Source organism: Pristiophorus japonicus, chromosome 17 (genome assembly GCF_044704955.1).
Source record: "Pristiophorus japonicus isolate sPriJap1 chromosome 17, sPriJap1.hap1, whole genome shotgun sequence".
NCBI classification, from domain to species: domain Eukaryota; kingdom Metazoa; phylum Chordata; class Chondrichthyes; family Pristiophoridae; genus Pristiophorus; species Pristiophorus japonicus.
The window spans coordinates 96,513,725-96,532,100 of record NC_091993.1 but is presented as its reverse complement, the minus strand read 5'-3'; the positions used below and the strand labels follow the sequence as shown (position 1 = coordinate 96,532,100).

The 18,376-nt window shown below is 45.5% G+C and overlaps 1 protein-coding gene across 2 annotated transcripts in view; it reads right to left on the bottom strand.

The window, feature by feature from the left end:
- Positions 1-18,376, bottom strand: part of LOC139227866 (mitogen-activated protein kinase 14) — a 164,248-nt gene that overhangs the window by 28,158 nt on the left and 117,714 nt on the right. For both annotated transcript variants that reach the window (XM_070858957.1, XM_070858954.1), the window contains 4 exons: positions 16,884-16,942; positions 11,790-11,901; positions 3,855-3,884; positions 1,000-1,047 (listed from right to left, as the gene is read on the bottom strand). In XM_070858957.1, coding sequence (XP_070715058.1) covers positions 1,000-1,047; positions 3,855-3,884; positions 11,790-11,901; positions 16,884-16,942 — 249 coding nt within the window. The remainder of the gene's footprint in view (positions 1-999; positions 1,048-3,854; positions 3,885-11,789; positions 11,902-16,883; positions 16,943-18,376) is intronic.

Sequence of the window (18,376 nt, the reverse complement as noted above, 5' to 3'; positions counted from 1 at the left end):
AAATAAAAAAATGACTACAGGCGTTTGAGTTAAGATAGGTTAGGGAGACAAGAGGACATGAGTATATGTAACTCCAGCATAGAATAAGGTTTGATGTCAGGAGCTGACCCATAGAACAAGCTGCTGGCTCATCTGGAGTGTGGATTTGTTGCGGCATTATTGCGGATTCTCTGCCCATCAACATGGTCTTCTGAAATGTTTGTTTGCCTTCAGGGGCTGGAGAGGAATTTCCCAGAGTTTTATTTCTAAATCAGTCCAAGGGGGTTTTGTTTTTTCTTGCCTCTCCTGAGGTTACGTGGCTGTTTTTTTTCTTTGGGGGGGGGGGGGGGGGCAGGGGAAGGAGGGGGAGTGAAAAAGAGATGAAAGAGGAGGAAGGATTAATTGCTTGCGTATATTGCACCATCACCATTTGGAACTGGCTCAAGAAACCAGCTGGTCTTTCCCTGTCTTTAATATAAAATAAACATTTTACATAGAATTGCGACTTGAAGACATTCACAATAATCATAGAAAATTGCTTGTGCAATTACAATGTTGTAAGCCATTAACACCAAGTCACTACTGTGTGTATTGCCTGCAGGGGTATCCATATTGTGAACTAGTCTTGGGGTGGGAAGAGAGAAGAGTTCTTTGTCTCGCCACAGATGCTGCATAACCTGCTGAGATTTCCAGCATTTTCTGCTTTTATTTCAGGCTCCAGCATCCGCAGTATTTTTCTTTTGTCTTTGTTTTGAGGACTGTGCACTGCAGCACATGCTGGTCCAGAAGCAATCTAGCCCACAAATACCATCCTCTTCTATAATGAAACCCACTAAAGGTGCCAGCAATAATTCCACACAATCAAACTAATTTAATTTATTTCAATAGTTTATTTTGGTTCCAAGGCTCTCCCATCTCCAGTTATCCACTTAAGAACATAACATTATTCTGTACATTCTGGTCAAGAAAGTTTTGAAGTCAGCTAACAATTGAATGATAAAAAATATTTTGTCTCCTTACCTTTAACTCACAATCTTCATTTACTGCTAGATTGCTGGGTTTCAAATCCTATCACAAAACAAAATAAGAAATAACTTTTTCAAATGATCTTGCAAGTGGCTGAAATATATTCTGAACCATAATCGTAAACTAAATATGCCATGGGCTAAGAGCCTGCCTAAACAAGGGCCAAGACAACATTCTGCCATTTTGGTCCACATAGGCATAACGCTAAAAGTTTGCCTTCAAGCTCTGATTTAATCCCAGTAATCGCTGTTGCCTCTAGCCTGGATTGCTACGTAGATTCCCTAATCCCACATTTACAAAGTCGAAAGCTTTCAAAGCTTAATAAGATACAATGAACTGAGCTCTTGTTTGTTTAAGCACAATATGCCAATCTTCAAAATGTAGTAATCTTCCATATAACAAAAATAAATCCCTGGAGATGCTTGTCCCTCAAGACATTTAGCAGCAAGCAGTTGTTTGCCTCATTATATAATTCTCCAGGTGGTTCTACTCCTTGACCAAAAGGACAACTAGAGCATAGACAACTGAATTCTCTCATCTCCACTGCTCAAACAATTGACCCTCAACTGAGTAATTTTGTTTGGAATTCAAATATTTAAAAATAAGCTCTCGAAGTAGAAACATGTTTAACCAAATTCCTCTTAATTCCACTTTCTTTCCCCAAAGTGTTTACTAGAATTAAAATATGTATAGACATTTATATGGTCCTCCAGTCAGGAAGGCAGTATCTGACTTGTGTTTGTGTATCTCAGTGCAATCTCCACTATCCCCATCTCGGGGACTCTAAATTAAGATCAAGACCGTGGTAAAAAAAACCCTTGTTTGCCGCTTCCTTACCCACATTCGACTGCCTGTCCTTTCATATAAACTTTCCTATCTATATCCATGGACATCACCTCGATTTTGCACCTCCCATGATCTCTCACCACCCACATTCCCTTCTCTTCCGCCCTACAAAAAAAAAACTCCACGTCACTTCCATCTGCACTTTCAAACTTGCAACTATTTTCCATGATACTACTACAGCCATGGATTTGTTCAACCTTACCCCCACCTCTGTTTTTGAAGCCCTGGTCCCCAGTAAAAATTTTCATTCTGTCCCAGCCCATTCATTCCTCAGTTTTTGCTCCCTCCAGTACAACAAGTGTAAACTTCATATCTGGCACACTAGCTTAACCATCCATCACCAGATCTGGATGGATCAATTGGGCTTTGCTCTCCTCTGAAAAAACTGCTCATGTCTCAAGATTCATCATGGAAAGCAAAGATAACATCGGCTGTCTTTTCTCCACTACCAACTGTCCTCTTAAATCCCTCACCCCTGCCATCTTTGTCACTAACACCAAGTCCATTCTTTCGATTAATGCTGCTGTTTGCCCCACTTTCTTCCAACCCAAGCTCTCTGGACTTTGCCTTCTTATTTATGCCCCTACATAGAAACAGTGTGCACTCCATATTGAACAAACAGAAATCATACACGTGGGTATAGATTTTTGGGAAGCTTGAATTGATGGGTTTCAAAGCATGTCAGACACCTAACTGACCTAAAATTAAAAAGCAGGAGATCCCAGAGTGCTTCACCTGGAGAAGGAGGCCATTAATTGTAATATTGTGCTTTTGAAAGCTTTGTAAGCTACATCTAGGGCCAGCGGCTCCCACATTGAGAATGAATTAAAATATCAGTAAGGAGAAGGAAAACTAAGGCGCTTCAGTTCTTCTTTCCTCTTTACACGTAGTCTTGCTTCACAGATGTCAACATGAACCACAAGAAAAAGGAATTGGATATCTGTCGAAACCAACTCTCTTTCCCAGTGTCTTGGCCAATTTACATTTATAATGATAATAAAAAAGTGGCATTTCCTTTGTTTAATCAAGAAATAAAACTGCATTACAGCCTTCCTACTCTAGGTCCCTTTGAAGACTCTTTCTTCAACCTTCTATAGAAGCATCACAACAAAACTCTCAGAAGCAAAGCTGCACTGTTAGATTTGGTGAAAACTACAGGTCGTATGCAAATATTTAGAAACATAGAAAATAGGTGCAGGAGCAGGCCATTCAGCCCTTCTAGCCTGCACCGCCATTCAATGAGATCATGGCTGAACATGCAACTTCAGTACCCCCTTCCTGCTTTCTCGCCATCCCCCCGCCCCCACCCCCGAGTAGTAAGGACTTCATCTAACTCCCTTTTGAATATATTTAGTGAATTGGCCTCAACAACTTTCTGTGGTAGAGAATTCCACAGGTTCACCACTCTCTGGGTGAAGAAGTTTCTCCTCATCTCGGTCCTAAATGGCTTACCCCTTATCCTTAGACTGTGACCCCTGGTTCTGGACTTCCCAACATCGGGAACATTCTTCCTGCATCTAACCTGTCTAAACCCGTCAGAATTTTAAACGTTTCTATGAGGTCCCCTCTCACTCTTCTGAACTCCAGTGAATACAAGCCCAGTTGATCCAGTCTTTCTTGATAGGTCAGTCCCACCATCCCGGGAATCAGTCTGGTGAATCTTCGCTGCACTCCCTCAATAGCAAGAATGTCCTTCCTCAAGTTAGGAGACCAAAACTGTACACAATACACCAGGTGTGGCCTCACCAAGGCCCTGTACAATTCTGATACTATTGCTCAATACTTCAAGTCTTAAATTAAATTACCTTCTTTGAGACTACACCCACATACACTGATAAAACTATTTCAGTGCATGTCTTAAACGCTGTAAATGTTAAAGTACAAACGAATCTGCCACACTGCCTACACACTTAAAAACGCATCAATAACTACTGTCCTGTCAATGCTTCTGTAAATGGCACTTAATAAAACAAAATTATACATGCACAATGCAAAATACTTACTCTGTGAATGATTCCAGCTGAATGGATATACTGTCAAGAAGAGAGCAAAATTAGATACTGTTGCAGTTTTGAAGTCAAACCATATTCTGCAAATTAGATGTTGCAATTAGACATTATTTAAAATGAACAAGTTTTGCAACTGTTTAGAAGGCATTCTATATATAGAAAAAGTGAGCTGTGGTTTGCTTTCACTTCTCACAAAGGACCTTATTTAGAGTTGTGAAAGTTACTGAATTGAAAATTCTAAACCAATTACCGTATATACTCGCGTATCATGCGACTTTTGAAGACCTAAATTGTAACCTAAATTTGGGGGGTCGCATGATACGCGAGATACAAAATTTGCGGGTGTGAAGTGCTGGCCAAGATTAGGCCGTTAGTCTGTTAAGCAGACCGTATCCACGCTGAATCTCGGCAGGTATCTCCTGGGCGGGATTGCAGCCTCTATTGTCGCTTGTACTGTATCGGGGGGGATGAGAGAGAGTCGCGGAGGTCGGGGGGGTGGGGGAGGAAAGAGACCGGACCAGATCCGACCTGACCCCCGCGACCCGACCTCCGCTCCCCCAACTCCCCCCCCCCCCCCACCCGGCAACCCGACCTCCGCTTCCCCCCGGTGACCCAACCCGACCTCCTCTTCACCCCCCCCCACCCCACCCCCCCGGCGACCCGACCTCCGCCACCCACAACTCCCAAACACAGTAGAGGCTGTGGCTGAACGACGCAAGTCAAGCCAGCTGGAACGATTGCAGTATCTGTGTTCGATTCGCGAACAGCTTTCACAGCAGAATCCACTCGATGTTTCATGTTAAGGTCTGTATTCGATCTCAAAAAAGTGACTCGCATGATACATGAGATATATGGTAAAATCATGTTTTGGGGACAAATATTTAGGGGTCGCATGATACGCGAGATCGCAGGATACGCGAGTATATACGGTACTTGGCTTCTGTGTTGAAGTGGTACAATCCTTTGATCTGCTTTTGCACATACTATTTGGGAGCGTTAACTAAACAAGGACTTGCATTAGCCGAAAATGAGTGAACAAGTTGGCATTCATTCAACAGAACATTATTTTGAAAAAAACACCTTACCAGATTTTGCCATTTATCAGATCAGAATAGTCAAATCATTATTCGAAAATAGGTATACTGCAGCTGAACCATATATTCTCCAATTTAGGGCTGTGTTCAAGTAAGCCAGGCACCATTAAACAGTGGGGCGGACGATAATCAAGGGAATAATGGAGGTATGTGAAAAAGGAACGGCAGTAACCATGGGGGATTTTAACCTACATATCGATTGGTCAAATCAAATTGCACGGGGTAGCCTGGAGGAGGAATTCATAGAATGCATACGGGATTGTTTCTTAGAACAGTATGTTACAGAACCTACAAGGGAGCAAGCTATCTTAGATCTAGTCCTGTGTAATGAGACAGGAATAATAAACGATCTCCTAGTAAAAGATCCTCTCGGAATGAGTGATCACAGTATGGTTGAATTTGTAATACAGATTGAGGGTGAGGAAGTAGTGTCTCAAACGAGCGTACTATGCTTAAACAAAGGGGACTACAGTGGGATGAGGGCAGAGTTGGCTAAAGTAGACTGGAAACACAGACTAAACAGTAGCACAATTGAGGAACAGTGGAGGACTTTTAAGGAGCTCTTTCACAGTGCTCAACAAAAATATATTCCAGTGAAAAAGAAGGGTGGTAAGAGAAGGGATAACCAGCCGTGGATAACCAAGGAAATAAAGGACAGTATCAAATTAAAAACCAATGCATATAAGATGGCCAAGATTAGTGGGAAACTAGAAGATTGGGACAATTTTAAACGACAGCAAAGAATGACTAAGAAAGCAATAAAGAAAGGAAAGATAGATTACGAAAGTAAACTTGCGCAAAACATAAAAACAGATAGTAAAAGCTTTAACCGATATATAAAACGGAAAAGAATGATTAAAGTAAATGTTGGTCCCTTAGGAGATGAGAAGGGGGATTTAATAATGGGAAATGTGGAAATGGCTGAGACCGTAAACAATTATTTTGCTTCGGTCTTCACAGTGGAAGACACAAAAACCATGCCAAAAATTGCTGGTCACGGGAATGTGGGAAGGGAGGACCTTGAGATAATCACTATCACTAGGGGGGTAGTGCTGGATAGGCTAATGGGACTCAAGGTAGACAAGTCCCCGGGTCCTGATGAAATGCATCCCAGGGTATTAAAAGAGATGGAAGTTATAGCAGATGCATTTGGTATAATCTACCAAAATTCTCTGGACACTGGGGATGTACCATCGGATTGGAAAGCAGCTAATGTAACGCCTCTGTTTAAAAAAAAGGGGGTAGACAAAAGGCAGGTCACTATAGGCTGGTTAGTTTAACATCTGTAGTGGGGAAAATGCTTGAAGCTATCATTAAGGAAGAAATAGCGGGACATCTAGATAGGAATAATGCAATCAGACGCAACATGGATTCATGAAGGGGAAATCATGTTTAACTAATTTACTGGAATTCTTTGAGGATATAACGAGCATGGTGGATAGAGGTGTACTGATGGATGTGGTGTATTTAGATTTCCAAAAGGCATTCGATAAGGTGCCACACAAAAGGTTACTGCAGAAGATAAAGGTACGCGGAAGTCAGAGAAAATGTATTAGCATGGATCGAGAATTGGCTGGCTAACAAAGCAGAGAGTCGGGATAAATGGGTCCTTTTCGGGTTGGAAATCGGTGGTTAGTGGTGTGCCACAGGGATCGGTGCTGGGACCACAACTGTTTACAATATACATAGATGACCTGGAAGAGGGGACAGAGTGTAGTGTAACAAAATTTGCAGATGACACAAAGATTAGTGGGAAAGCGGATTGTGTGGAGGACACAGAGAGGCTGCAAAAAGATTTAGATAGGTTAAGCGAATGGGCTAAGGTTTGGCAGATGGATTACAATGTCGGAAAATGTGAGGTCATCCACCGTGGAAAAAAGAGTAAAAGGGATTATTATTTGAATGGGGAGAAATTACAACATGCTGCGGTGCAGAGGGACCTGGGGGTCCTTGTGCATGAAACTCTTTTGAGTAAAAATAGCATGAATCCCAAAAAGTTAGTTTGCAGGTGCAGCAGGTAATCAGGAAGGCGAATGGAATGTTGGCCTTCATTGCGAGAGGGATGGAGTACAAAAGCAGGGAGGTCCTGCAGCAAATTTACAGGGTATTGGTGAGGCCGCACCTGGAGTACTGCGTGCAGTTTTGGTCACCTTACTTAAGGAAGGATATACTAGCTTTGGAAGGGGTACAGAGACGATTCACTAGGCTGATTCCGGAGATGAGGGGTTACCTTATGATGATAGATTGAGTAGACTGGGTCTTTACTCGTTGGGAGTTCAGAAGGATGAGGAGTGATCTTATCGAAACATTTAAAATAATGAAAGGGATAGACAAGATAGAGGCAGAGAAGTTGTTTCCACTGGTCGGGGAGACTAGAACTAGGGGGCACAGCCTCAAAATACGGGGGAGCCAATTTAAAACAGAGTTGAGAAGGAATTTCTTCTCCGAGGGTTGTGAATCTGTGGAATTCTCTGCCCAGGGAAGCAGTTGAGGCTAGCTCATTGAATGCATTCAAATCACAGATAGATAGATTTTTAACCAATAAGGGAATTAAGGGTTATGGGGAGCGGGCGGGTAAGTGGAGCTGAGTCCACGGCCAGATCAGCCATGATCTTGTTGAGTGGCAGAGCAGGCTCGAGAGGCTAGATGGCCTACTCCTGTTCCTAATTCTTATGTTCTTATGATACTGGGGACAATTGCACCTTTTAAGTAATATACCCTGGGATATGAATCTAATTGCCTCATGTTGAAGTTTTTCGATTAAACAACAGAGGGTCGTTGAAGGTACTGCAGTTGTGAATATGGATTTTCAAAAGGCATTTTATAAAGTAACACATAAGAGAGTTGTAAACAAAATTGAAGCCTGTGGAATTAAAGGGGTAGTGGCAGCATGGGTACAAAATTGGCTAAGTGACAGAAACCAGAGATTAGTGGCGAATGACCGGGGTTGGCATCAGAACCACAGCTCTGATGTATATTAATGACCTGGACTTGGTTAGAGAGGGCATAACTTCAAAGATTGCAGATGACAAAACTTGGAAATATAGTAAAGAGTGAGGAGGATAGTAACAGACTTCAGGAGGATATAGACTGGTGAAATGGGCAGACACAAACATTGCAGTTGCAACTTCATAGAGAAGTGTGAAGTGATACATTTTGGAAGAATGAATGAGACACACAATATAAACTAAATTGCAAAAGGGAGTGCAAAATGGGGAGGGGGGGGTAGAGAAGAGAGGCGGGGAGGGGGTGATTACGCACATAAATCTTTGCAAGTGCCAGGACAAGTTGATAAAGCTGTTACAAAAGTATATGAGATCCGTGGCTTTATAAATAGAGGCAGAGTACAAAATCAAGGAAGTTATTATGCTACACTTTAATAAATCAATGGTTAGGCTTCAGCTGGAGTATTGTATCCAATTCTGGGCACAACACTAAGATATCAAGATGCAGAGGAGATTTATGGAATGGTACCACAGGTGAGGGACTTCAGTTATGTGGAGAAACTAGAGAAGCTGGAATTGATCCCCTTCGAGCAGAGACATTTAATGGAAGATTTAATAGAGGTTTTATTAGAGTAAATAAGGAGAAGCTGGTTCCACCAGCAGGAAGGTCAGTAACAAGAGGACACAGATTTAAGATAATTGGAAAACCAGAGGGAAGATGAAGAGATTTTTCTTTATGTTGCAAGTTATTGTAGGGGCCAAGTTTCGGCCTGAGTTGCTCCTGTTTTTTTTTGGAGCAACTGGAGTATCTTAGAAATTGCAATTCTCGGCATTTAGTTTGCTCCAGTTCTAGTCAGTTAGAACAGTTTCAGTTTGGAACAGATTTTTTTTTTCAAAAGGGGGCGTGTCCGGCCACTTACGCCCGATTTGAAAGTTTAGGCAGTGAAAACTTACTCCAAACTAACTTAGAATGGAGTAAGTATAGATTTTTGTACGCTCAAAAAAACCTTGCCTACACTTAGAAAATCAGGCGTAGGTTACAAATCAGGCGTAGGGAATTGGGGGGGGGGGGTTTAAAAGGGAAGTTTACAAACATTAAACACTTCAGTCTTACAAATAAAGAGCCATCATCAATAATAAATGCTAAATACATCAATAAATCAAGCAAAAAAAAAATAGTTTTTTAAAAATTAATAAAACATTTTTTAATTACCGACTGCAGCACCGGGAGCCCTCCAACAGCGTGCTGGGACGGCGTCCCCCCCCCCCCCACACACAATGTCTCTGACAGTGTCTCTCTCGCTGTCTGTGTTTCTGGAGTGGAGGCGAGGAGGGGGGGAGTGGAGGCGAGGAGGGGGGGAGTGGAGGCGAGGAGGGGGGGAGTGGAGGCGAGGAGGGGGGGAGTGGAGGCGAGGAGGGGGGGAGTGGAGGCGAGGAGGGGGGAGTGGAGGCGAGGAGGGGGGGAGTGGAGGCGAGGAGGGGGGGAGTGGAGGCGAGGAGGGGGGGAGTGGAGGCGAGGAGGGGGGGAGTGGAGGCGAGGAGGGGGGGAGTGGAGGCGAGGAGGGGGGGAGTGGAGGCGAGGAGGGGGGAGTGGAGGCGAGGAGGGGGGGAGTGGAGGCGAGGAGGGGGGGAGTGGAGGCGAGGAGGGGGGGAGTGGAGGCGAGGAGGGGGGGAGTGGAGGCGAGGAGGGGGGGAGTGGAGGCGAGGAGGGGGGAGTGGAGGCGAGGAGGGGGGGAGTGGAGGCGAGGAGGGGGGGAGTGGAGGCGAGGAGGGGGGGAGTGGAGGCGAGGAGGGGGGGAGTGGAGGCGAGGAGGGGGGAGTGGAGGCGAGGAGGGGGGGAGTGGAGGCGAGGAGGGGGGGAGTGGAGGCGAGGAGGGGGGGAGTGGAGGCGAGGAGGGGGGAGTGGAGGCGAGGAGGGGGGGAGTGGAGGCGAGGAGGGGGGGAGTGGAGGCGAGGAGGGGGGGAGTGGAGGCGAGGAGGGGGGGAGTGGAGGCGAGGAGGGGGGGGAGTGGAGGCGAGGAGGGGGGGGAGTGGAGGCGAGGAGGGGGGGGAGTGGAGGCGAGGAGGGGGGGGAGTGGAGGCGAGGAGGGGGGGAGTGGAGGCGAGGAGGGGGGGGAGTGGAGGCGAGGAGGGGGGGAGTGGAGGCGAGGAGGGGGGAGTGGAGGCGAGGAGGGGGGGAGTGGAGGCGAGGAGGGGGGAGTGGAGGCGAGGAGGGGGGGAGTGGAGGCGAGGAGGGGGGGAGTGGAGGCGAGGAGGGGGGGAGTGGAGGCGAGGAGGGGGGGAGTGGAGGCGAGGAGGGGGGGAGTGGAGGCGAGGAGGGGGGGAGTGGAGGCGAGGAGGGGGGGAGTGGAGGCGAGGAGGGGGGGAGTGGAGGCGAGGAGGGGGGGAGTGGAGGCGAGGAGGGGGGGAGTGGAGGCGAGGAGGGGGGAGTGGAGGCGAGGAGGGGGGGAGTGGAGGCGAGGAGGGGGGAGTGGAGGCGAGGAGGGGGGGAGTGGAGGCGAGGAGGGGGGGAGTGGAGGCGAGGAGGGGGGGAGTGGAGGCGAGGAGGGGGGGAGTGGAGGCGAGGAGGGGGGGAGTGGAGGCGAGGAGGGGGGAGTGGAGGCGAGGAGGGGGGGAGTGGAGGCGAGGAGGGGGGGAGTGGAGGCGAGGAGGGGGGAGTGGAGGCGAGGAGGGGGGAGTGGAGGCGAGGAGGGGGGAGTGGAGGCGAGGAGGGGGGAGTGGAGGCGAGGAGGGGGGAGTGGAGGCGAGGAGGGGGGAGTGGAGGCGAGGAGGGGGGAGTGGAGTGGAGGCGAGGAGGAGGGGGGGGGAGTGGAAGCGAGGAGGAGGGGGGGGAGTGGAAGCGAGGAGGAGGGGGGGGGAGTGGAGGCGAGGAGGGGGGCAGTGGAGGCGAGGAGGGGGGCAGTGGAGGCGAGGAGGGGGGCAGTGGAGGCGAGGAGGTGGGGGGGGGGGAGTGGAGGCGAGGGCGGGGGAGTGGAGAGAGTGGAGGGAGAAGGGAGAGGGAGAAGGGAGGGAGGAGAGGGAGGCTGAATGGGCCGGGCCCAAGATTTGATTGAAAGGTAGGTGGCCAGGGGTTGGGTCAGGTCCGGGGAGGGGGAGGGAGCGCGGGTCCGGTCCGGGGGCCGGGAGAGTCTGTTCGGGTCGAGTCGGGTCCGGGGGCGGAAGCGCGGGTCGGGTCGGGGGTCGAGTTGGGTCGGGAGGAAGCATGAGCTGGGCGTGGGAAGCGCAGCCTGATCCACGCAGCCCCAGTGAGGCCATTCGGCCAGGGCTAGGGGCTGCGTGCTTCGGGCCCCTCCCACACAGTTTTGGGCGTCTGGAGCTGCTGCACATGCGCCCTTTGTAGTGCGCATGTGCAGTGGTCCCGGCACTGTTTTCAGTGCAGGGACCTGGCTCCGCCCACCACAGCTCGTGCTGCGCCCAGCTCCAGAGGACCTGCAGGGAGCCAGAGAATAGTTAAGTATTTTTTAGGCGCACTTTGTGGCGCGAAAACGGGCGCCCAGGTCGGGCCTGCGCCGTTCTAGGCGCGGCCCGCAACTTGGGCCCCGTGATCTGGAATGCACTGCCTGAAAGGGTGGTGGAAGCAGATTCAATCGTAACCTTGAAAAGGAAATTGGATATATACTTAAAAGGAAAACATTGCAGGACTATAGGGAAAGAGCAGAGAGTGGGACTAATTGGATAGCACTTTCAAAGAGCCATTACAGCCACAATGGGCCAAACGGCCTCCTCCTGTGCTGCATGATTCAATTACATTTTTTTTTTTAAAAACACACAAATAGCAAGATTGGTACTAATAAAAATGAAATTCTTTCCATCAAGTTTATCTAGTTACCCACACCCCTGCAGAGTCATTAGCCCAGAAAGGGGAGATGAGGCAAATAAAAAATTCTCACCTTAAGGCCCCGAAGTATCTGATAAATTAGGAACTGTACATGGTCATCTGTGAGCTTCTGACATTTAACTATATTGTTTAGGTCTGCTCCCATTAGGTGCGTCACCAAATACCTGTGTAGAAAACATCAAACTCAAAATAAGCTACATGTAGCGACTTATTTTAAAGATGGAAGCCATATCAGACTATGCAGGAATCAGCCTCGCTGCAAAAACATTTAAAACCCATTTAAGTAAAACCATGTTATTCTGTGCCGTTGCCATTCGGATTCTGGGATACCACTGTCCATTATTTACACCATTAAATCGGGTCCCTTATCCTCGTGGTAAACCTGTAAGCACAAGATAAACTGAATCCGAGGTCCATCGCTGGGATGAGGAAAATGCATTTAGCATTGTAAAAGCTAGGAACCAGCTCTCAGTGCTAACACATGCACATGACATCTAGCTTTCTAGGACATTTGAAAGGATAAATGAGTAAGAGTGTAGCTGAAACCAATTAGCCACTCACTTCAGTTAGAAACTGAGTGTGACCAGTTAACTAGGATGAACAACATTGTAGCTAGATTAATAAGAGGCATAGGGATTGGTTCCCAACTTCTACCTGCAGCAGAGGAGGCCAATTCAGATCTTCCAGTATACATCTCACCTGACCCAGGTAGGAGAGGCAACAGAATTGTGGCTGTTGGGCATATTTCTGCATTCATTCTAGTTCTGCTGCACCCTTCAGTCCTTCTGGTCAGAAGGCCTGGAGGTCACTTGAGCAATTGCCAGTTTACACAGATCTTGTTCCCACCCACAAGATGACGCATTCTCCTGCTGTGGAACAATCAAATACTCCCTACAAGAATCACGTGGTTTCAGCAAATGGAGAGGGGGGGGGGGGGGGGGGGGGGGAAGTGGCAGTTAAGTGCGAGTAATGCATGGACTGTGCATGGAGATGCAGAAACATTAGGAGATAGGGGCATACTTCCTTAAGGCCAGTCAATACTTCAGGCCCTCACAAGCAGACCAGCTCCAGGGCTACCTGTGGGTACAATCCTCAGTGCCAAGAACTATTTCTGCTTTAACTTATTGCAGCATCTCATCCTCTCCCCAAAATCTCCCAGCACCTTGACCAGGGATGACCACGGCCCCGTTATCAATCATCTTTATTTTAATATAGGGTTCTGCAGTTATGTGGGACACTCATTGCATTTACCTACAAGTACTGTGAAAGGCCTACTACTGTATGAAACCATGACGTGAAAACATGTGATCATGTATAAAATAAAAAAGCTCACTTTTTTTTTTATGTAAGCCAACTCGTTTATTAGAAACAGAACACCATAGTTGAGATTTTCAGCCTATTTTCCAATAATTTAGCACTTCAAAACTATTCAAACATATTTGAAGCCCAACACTTTGCAATCTCCAATACAAGGTACTGCCAGTTCTCCCCAACGAGGTAAACATTGAGGCATTCATTTAGGATGTGGGAGCCTCTTTACACCAAGTATACTGGAATACAAAGCACATTTTCCAAATTGATTTTTTTGTCTAAGATAACTTGAAAATTAAACTTTGCAAATTAAATTTAATTAAGTCGCAATTGTGGGGAACTGGGTGGCACAGAAAAAAAACATGGTTCTTTCACCTCGGATACCTTAAATCCAGCCCAGGGTGGCAGGTAGGAAATCAGGTAGGAAAGCTGTAAAAAGTCAAAGATGTAATTAATTTTGCAGTTTCAACAGTTTCGAGTTGATTCAAGATCACACCACAAAACTGCCCATAATTGTGCACTAAATTATTGGTCTTACTTAAAACATATATTGTGGATAGATGTTGAGGATGATCATTAAGGAAATAAAAATTACACACTGGTGCATTCAGCCCAAGGTGAAGTATTGGAATATGTACTCAATACATGACTTATGCTTTCCCCAACAGATCATTTGATGCCGACAACCGATGTTAAGAACTGGAGCATAAGAACATAGAAATAGGAGGAGCAGGCCATTTGGCCCCTCAAGCTTCTCCGCCATTCAATAAGATCATGGTTGATCTGATCAAGAACTTGGCTCCACTTCCCTGCCCACTGCCCATAACCCTTTACTCCTTTTATCGCTCAAAAATCTGTCCCTCGCCGCCTTAAATATATTCAATGACCCAGCCTCCACAGCTCTCTGGGGCAGAGAATTCCATAGATTTACAACCCTCAGAAGAAATTTCTCCTCATCTTAGTTTTAAATAGCGACCCCTTATTCTAAGACTATGTCCCCTAGTTTTAGTTTCCCGAGTGGAAATATCCCCACTGCATCCACCTTGTCGAGCCCCCTCATTATCTTATGTTTCAATAAGATCACCTCTCATTCTTCTGAACTCCAATGAGTATAGGCCCAACCTACTCAACCTATCTTGATAAGTGAACTCCCTCATCTCCGGAATCAGCCTAATGAACCTTATCTAGACAGCCTCCAATACAAGTATTCCTTCCTTAAATACGGAGACCAAAACTGTACGCAGTACTCTAGATGTGGCCTTACCAATACCCTGTACAGTTTGTAGCAGGTGTTCTCTGCTTTTATACTCTATCCCCCTTGTAATAAAAGCCAACATTCCATTTGCCTTCCTGATTACTCGCTGTATCTGCATACTAACTTTTTGCATTTCATGCACAAGGATCCCCAGGTCCCTCTGGACTGCAGCACTTTGGCAGAAATAATAGAAAAGCACATTTCTATTTTTCTCCATTTAAATTATAAAGTGGATAACCTCACATTTTCCAATATACTCCATCTGCCAAATTTTTGCCCACTCACTTAGCCTGTATATATTCCTTTGCAGATTTTGTGTCCTCCTCACAATTTGCTTTCCCACCCATCTTTGTATCATCAGCAAACTTGGCTACATTACACCCCGTCCCTTCATCCAAGTCATTAATATAGATTGCAAATAGTTGAGGACCCAGCACTGATCCCTGCGGCACCCCACTAGTCATTGTTTGCCAACCAGAAAATGACCCATTTATCCCGACTCTCTGTTTTCTGTTAGTTAGCCAATCCTCTATCCATGCTAATATATTATCCCCAACCCTGTGAACTTTTATCTTGCACAGTAACCTTTTATGTGGCACCTTATCGAATGCCTTCTGGAAATCCAAATACACCACATCCACTGGTTCCCCCTTATTCACCCTGCTCGCTACATCCTCAAAGAACTCCAGCAAATGTCAAACATGATTTCCCTTTCATGAAGCCATGCTGACTTTGCTTGATTGGAAAAGCATAATTCAAATGTCCCACTACTGCTTCCTTAATAATGGACTCCAACATTTTCCCAATAACAGATGTTAGGCTAACTGGTCTATAGTTTCCTGCTTTTTGTCTGCCTCCTTTTTTAGCGTTCTATTCCCGTATAATTTGCTTTTTTGACGTGCACGTACAAGCTTCATCAAGGATGATAGGAACTTGTAAAATACATGAATTACAATTTTAATTGTTTCAACTCTAACACTCCAAAATTTGATGGTGAAAAGAAAAAAAAAACACAGAAAATGACAACACCACTCTTATCGGTTTTCATATCACAGGTCAAACTGCTGATGGAGAGAGCATGATTGATAGGTTTTAATTTTGGGACTAGCTAAATGGAGTGCAGTCTTTTCCACTCCTGTACTTTCCTATTGTTTTATTCAGCCTCCTTTTGCAGATTTCCAGTATTAACTTCAAATGTAAATTATGGCTCATAATTTGCAGCCCCTGCCCGTATGGGCCGCGTATATCCCAGGTTTTCACGTGCGATGAGCATGCATGAAAACCCAGATCTTGCAATCTGTCCCTGGGAACAGGGCATCCGCAGACGGAGTTGGGCTAACTCTGCCCAGCAAATTCCCATGCAATTCTTACGCCTGCTTTAACCAACATCGAGTTTTAAAAAAAAAATTTCTTTAAATCATTTATACATTAAAAAACCCGTGCAATAAAGGTACATTTATTTTTAGCTCCTTTAAAACATTTTTAATTAATTAAATTTGTTTTAAATATTTAATTAAATGGCATTTTAATTATAAATGTAATTTAAAAAAAATGTATTTGATGTATAGATGTATTTTGGGGGTATTCCCATTCATGCTTATGGGGAATCCATATATACAGAATCCCGATAAGCATGAACGGGGGTTCCCTTTTATTGGTTGGGCTGGCCCACGTGATCCCAGGGGCGCTTGCAATTCACCTGCACCCCTGGGATACGTGAGCCTCCAGCCGCAGGTTCCCCGAGGCGCCCAGGACTGCGAATCTCCGTGCTGCCCAGACCACCAGATACACGGGCATTTTATTTGCAGATCGGAGACATTTCCCCATGGGAAGCCTCCGACCACAAATTCAGGACCAATGTATTTATGCTTCCTCCTGGCTACTCACAACCTTTCTCCTTTATTCCCCTCAGTTAGATACATGATTCTAAAATATATTGTTTTCCCCCAGTGTTGAGTCTGCAAACTCCAACATCTGAACAAGTGATCATTGGCCATGATCTGGGCCTGGCTTTGAACTTATAAACAATGCATTTTGTAAGGAGGAGAGTCTATGTTATTGTTGGCCTTTCTGACTCCATTCTCTTACAATGCCTCCACATCTGGTGATTCAAAATAGTCAGCTTACCATACCTTGGATCTAATAATGTGATCAAAATCACAAACCTTTTCTTACTGCAGTCGTTTAATTTAACTTTATGTATCAATAGCTGAGAGTTAAATAACTAGAATTGGTACAACAAATGTGTTGGAAAAGCACTTCAGTGGTTAACAGTTAAAATAAAATAAGGTTGCAAAATGCCTTTATTTCAGATAAAATCAAAGGGAAACATAGTAATGTTCTCCATGATTTCATAGTGTTAACTTGTTAAATGGTTACTTGCAGCTACTTCCACACAGGAAACTGCTTTTATTTAAGGGAAGGATGACTGATTATTTTTTTTTTAAAATAAGAGTAGTCAGTAAACTACCCTTTTATGGGTTGGAGAAATGGAAAACAGTTATGATATACAAAGTCCAGCCCCTGCCAAAAAAAACTCTGCTTAGAAAAACAGCACAATTTATAAAGTATCATACTTACACATCTGTAAACTCTTCCAACGTTGTTGCTGGTGTAAAAACATCCAGTAGGCCAATCACCTATGAAAACAAAAACTAAGTCAAAGGATAACACGCGAGATGCAGATGTTTTACTTAAGATGCATAACCTCAATTTTAGAGTGCTCTAAAAGCCTTATGCACTCAGGTGGGATATATTTAAAATGCTACTTTGCTAGAATCTTAATCAAATTTATTCTGCTAGTCATTCATCTTTTTGGCAAAATCTTCTACTGATTACAAAGTGAAGTGTATATAAACTGACCATTCCATCGACATCAATGACGTGAAGCAGATGCACAATTAAATAGTAACGAGGGACCCAATCCCTCTGTTGATCATCACTCCAGCTCTCTTAAAACCCATGGCTGGTAGAATCTATGGGCCCAAGTTTTGGATACCCGGTAGAACGGCACACCTCGAAGAGGCCCGCCTATTTTCTCGAACTCAAAAAGCGGCTAAAATATACCTCACGATATCTATAGGCCCGTTTCCAGCGCAGCGCAGCAGAGCTGGTGGGGGCGGAGCAAACGCCATTCTGAGCAAGCACTGTTGGCAGGGAGCGGGGCTAGGGCCCAGCATCAGTTTGAGTGCCGGCAGCGTCGTGCATGTGCTATGGCACACAAACATTGGCAATCGGCCATACAGAAGGGACATACAGAAAAGTGATTTTTGGATGTGTAGAGCTGTGCAAAGCCTGGAGTGATTTTTTGTGCCTGAAAGAGTGCTGTTAGCAATACTGTGGAAGAAATCAACTGCTGGAATCAGTGAGTGCTGTTTGTTGCTGCTAAACTTCCAGAACAAGTGCTGCATAGGTGCATGCAAAATACGGACTGTGTGTTTTGAAAAATCACTGAGTGTCAATTCAGTACAGCAATGGAACAACGTCCACCAAGAATAAACAATTTCTTGCATGAGGAAGTGGAGATACTAGTTAATGTCATTAAGAGATGGCAGGAGCTGGATACCAGCAACAGAGGTCGCACAAAAGTGCCACCCAAAGAAATGAAGAAACGCTGGAACCTAGTTGTAGAAGATTACTGCACAGTAGTGCATACCAGGAGATCTGGAAGCCAGCGTAAAAAAAAATGGCACGACCTTGGTCAAGTAGTTAGTGTAAGTAATATTTTCATTTTTCAATGGAATCTCAATTGTAAATGTGACCATCTGTATATGTCCCACCCTGCAGAAAGACGCACTCTGTAAAAAGTTATATTCTAATCTTTGCAGAAGAAATTGGCTCACAACAAAAGGGAAAGAACTCGAACAGGAGGAGGCGTGCCAAATCTGCATCCACTGACACCCTTGGAACAGAGGGTCGCTGCTTTGATGAGTCGTACCTGGAGAAAAGCAATCAGTACTGCACAAACTGGGACCACACAAAAGGGAGAGAGCAAGTCCTGAAAATGCATCGTGGCCCTTCAAATCAACCTGCTGCCTGGCCTGCTATGTGAGAGACTACTCATGCCACCCATC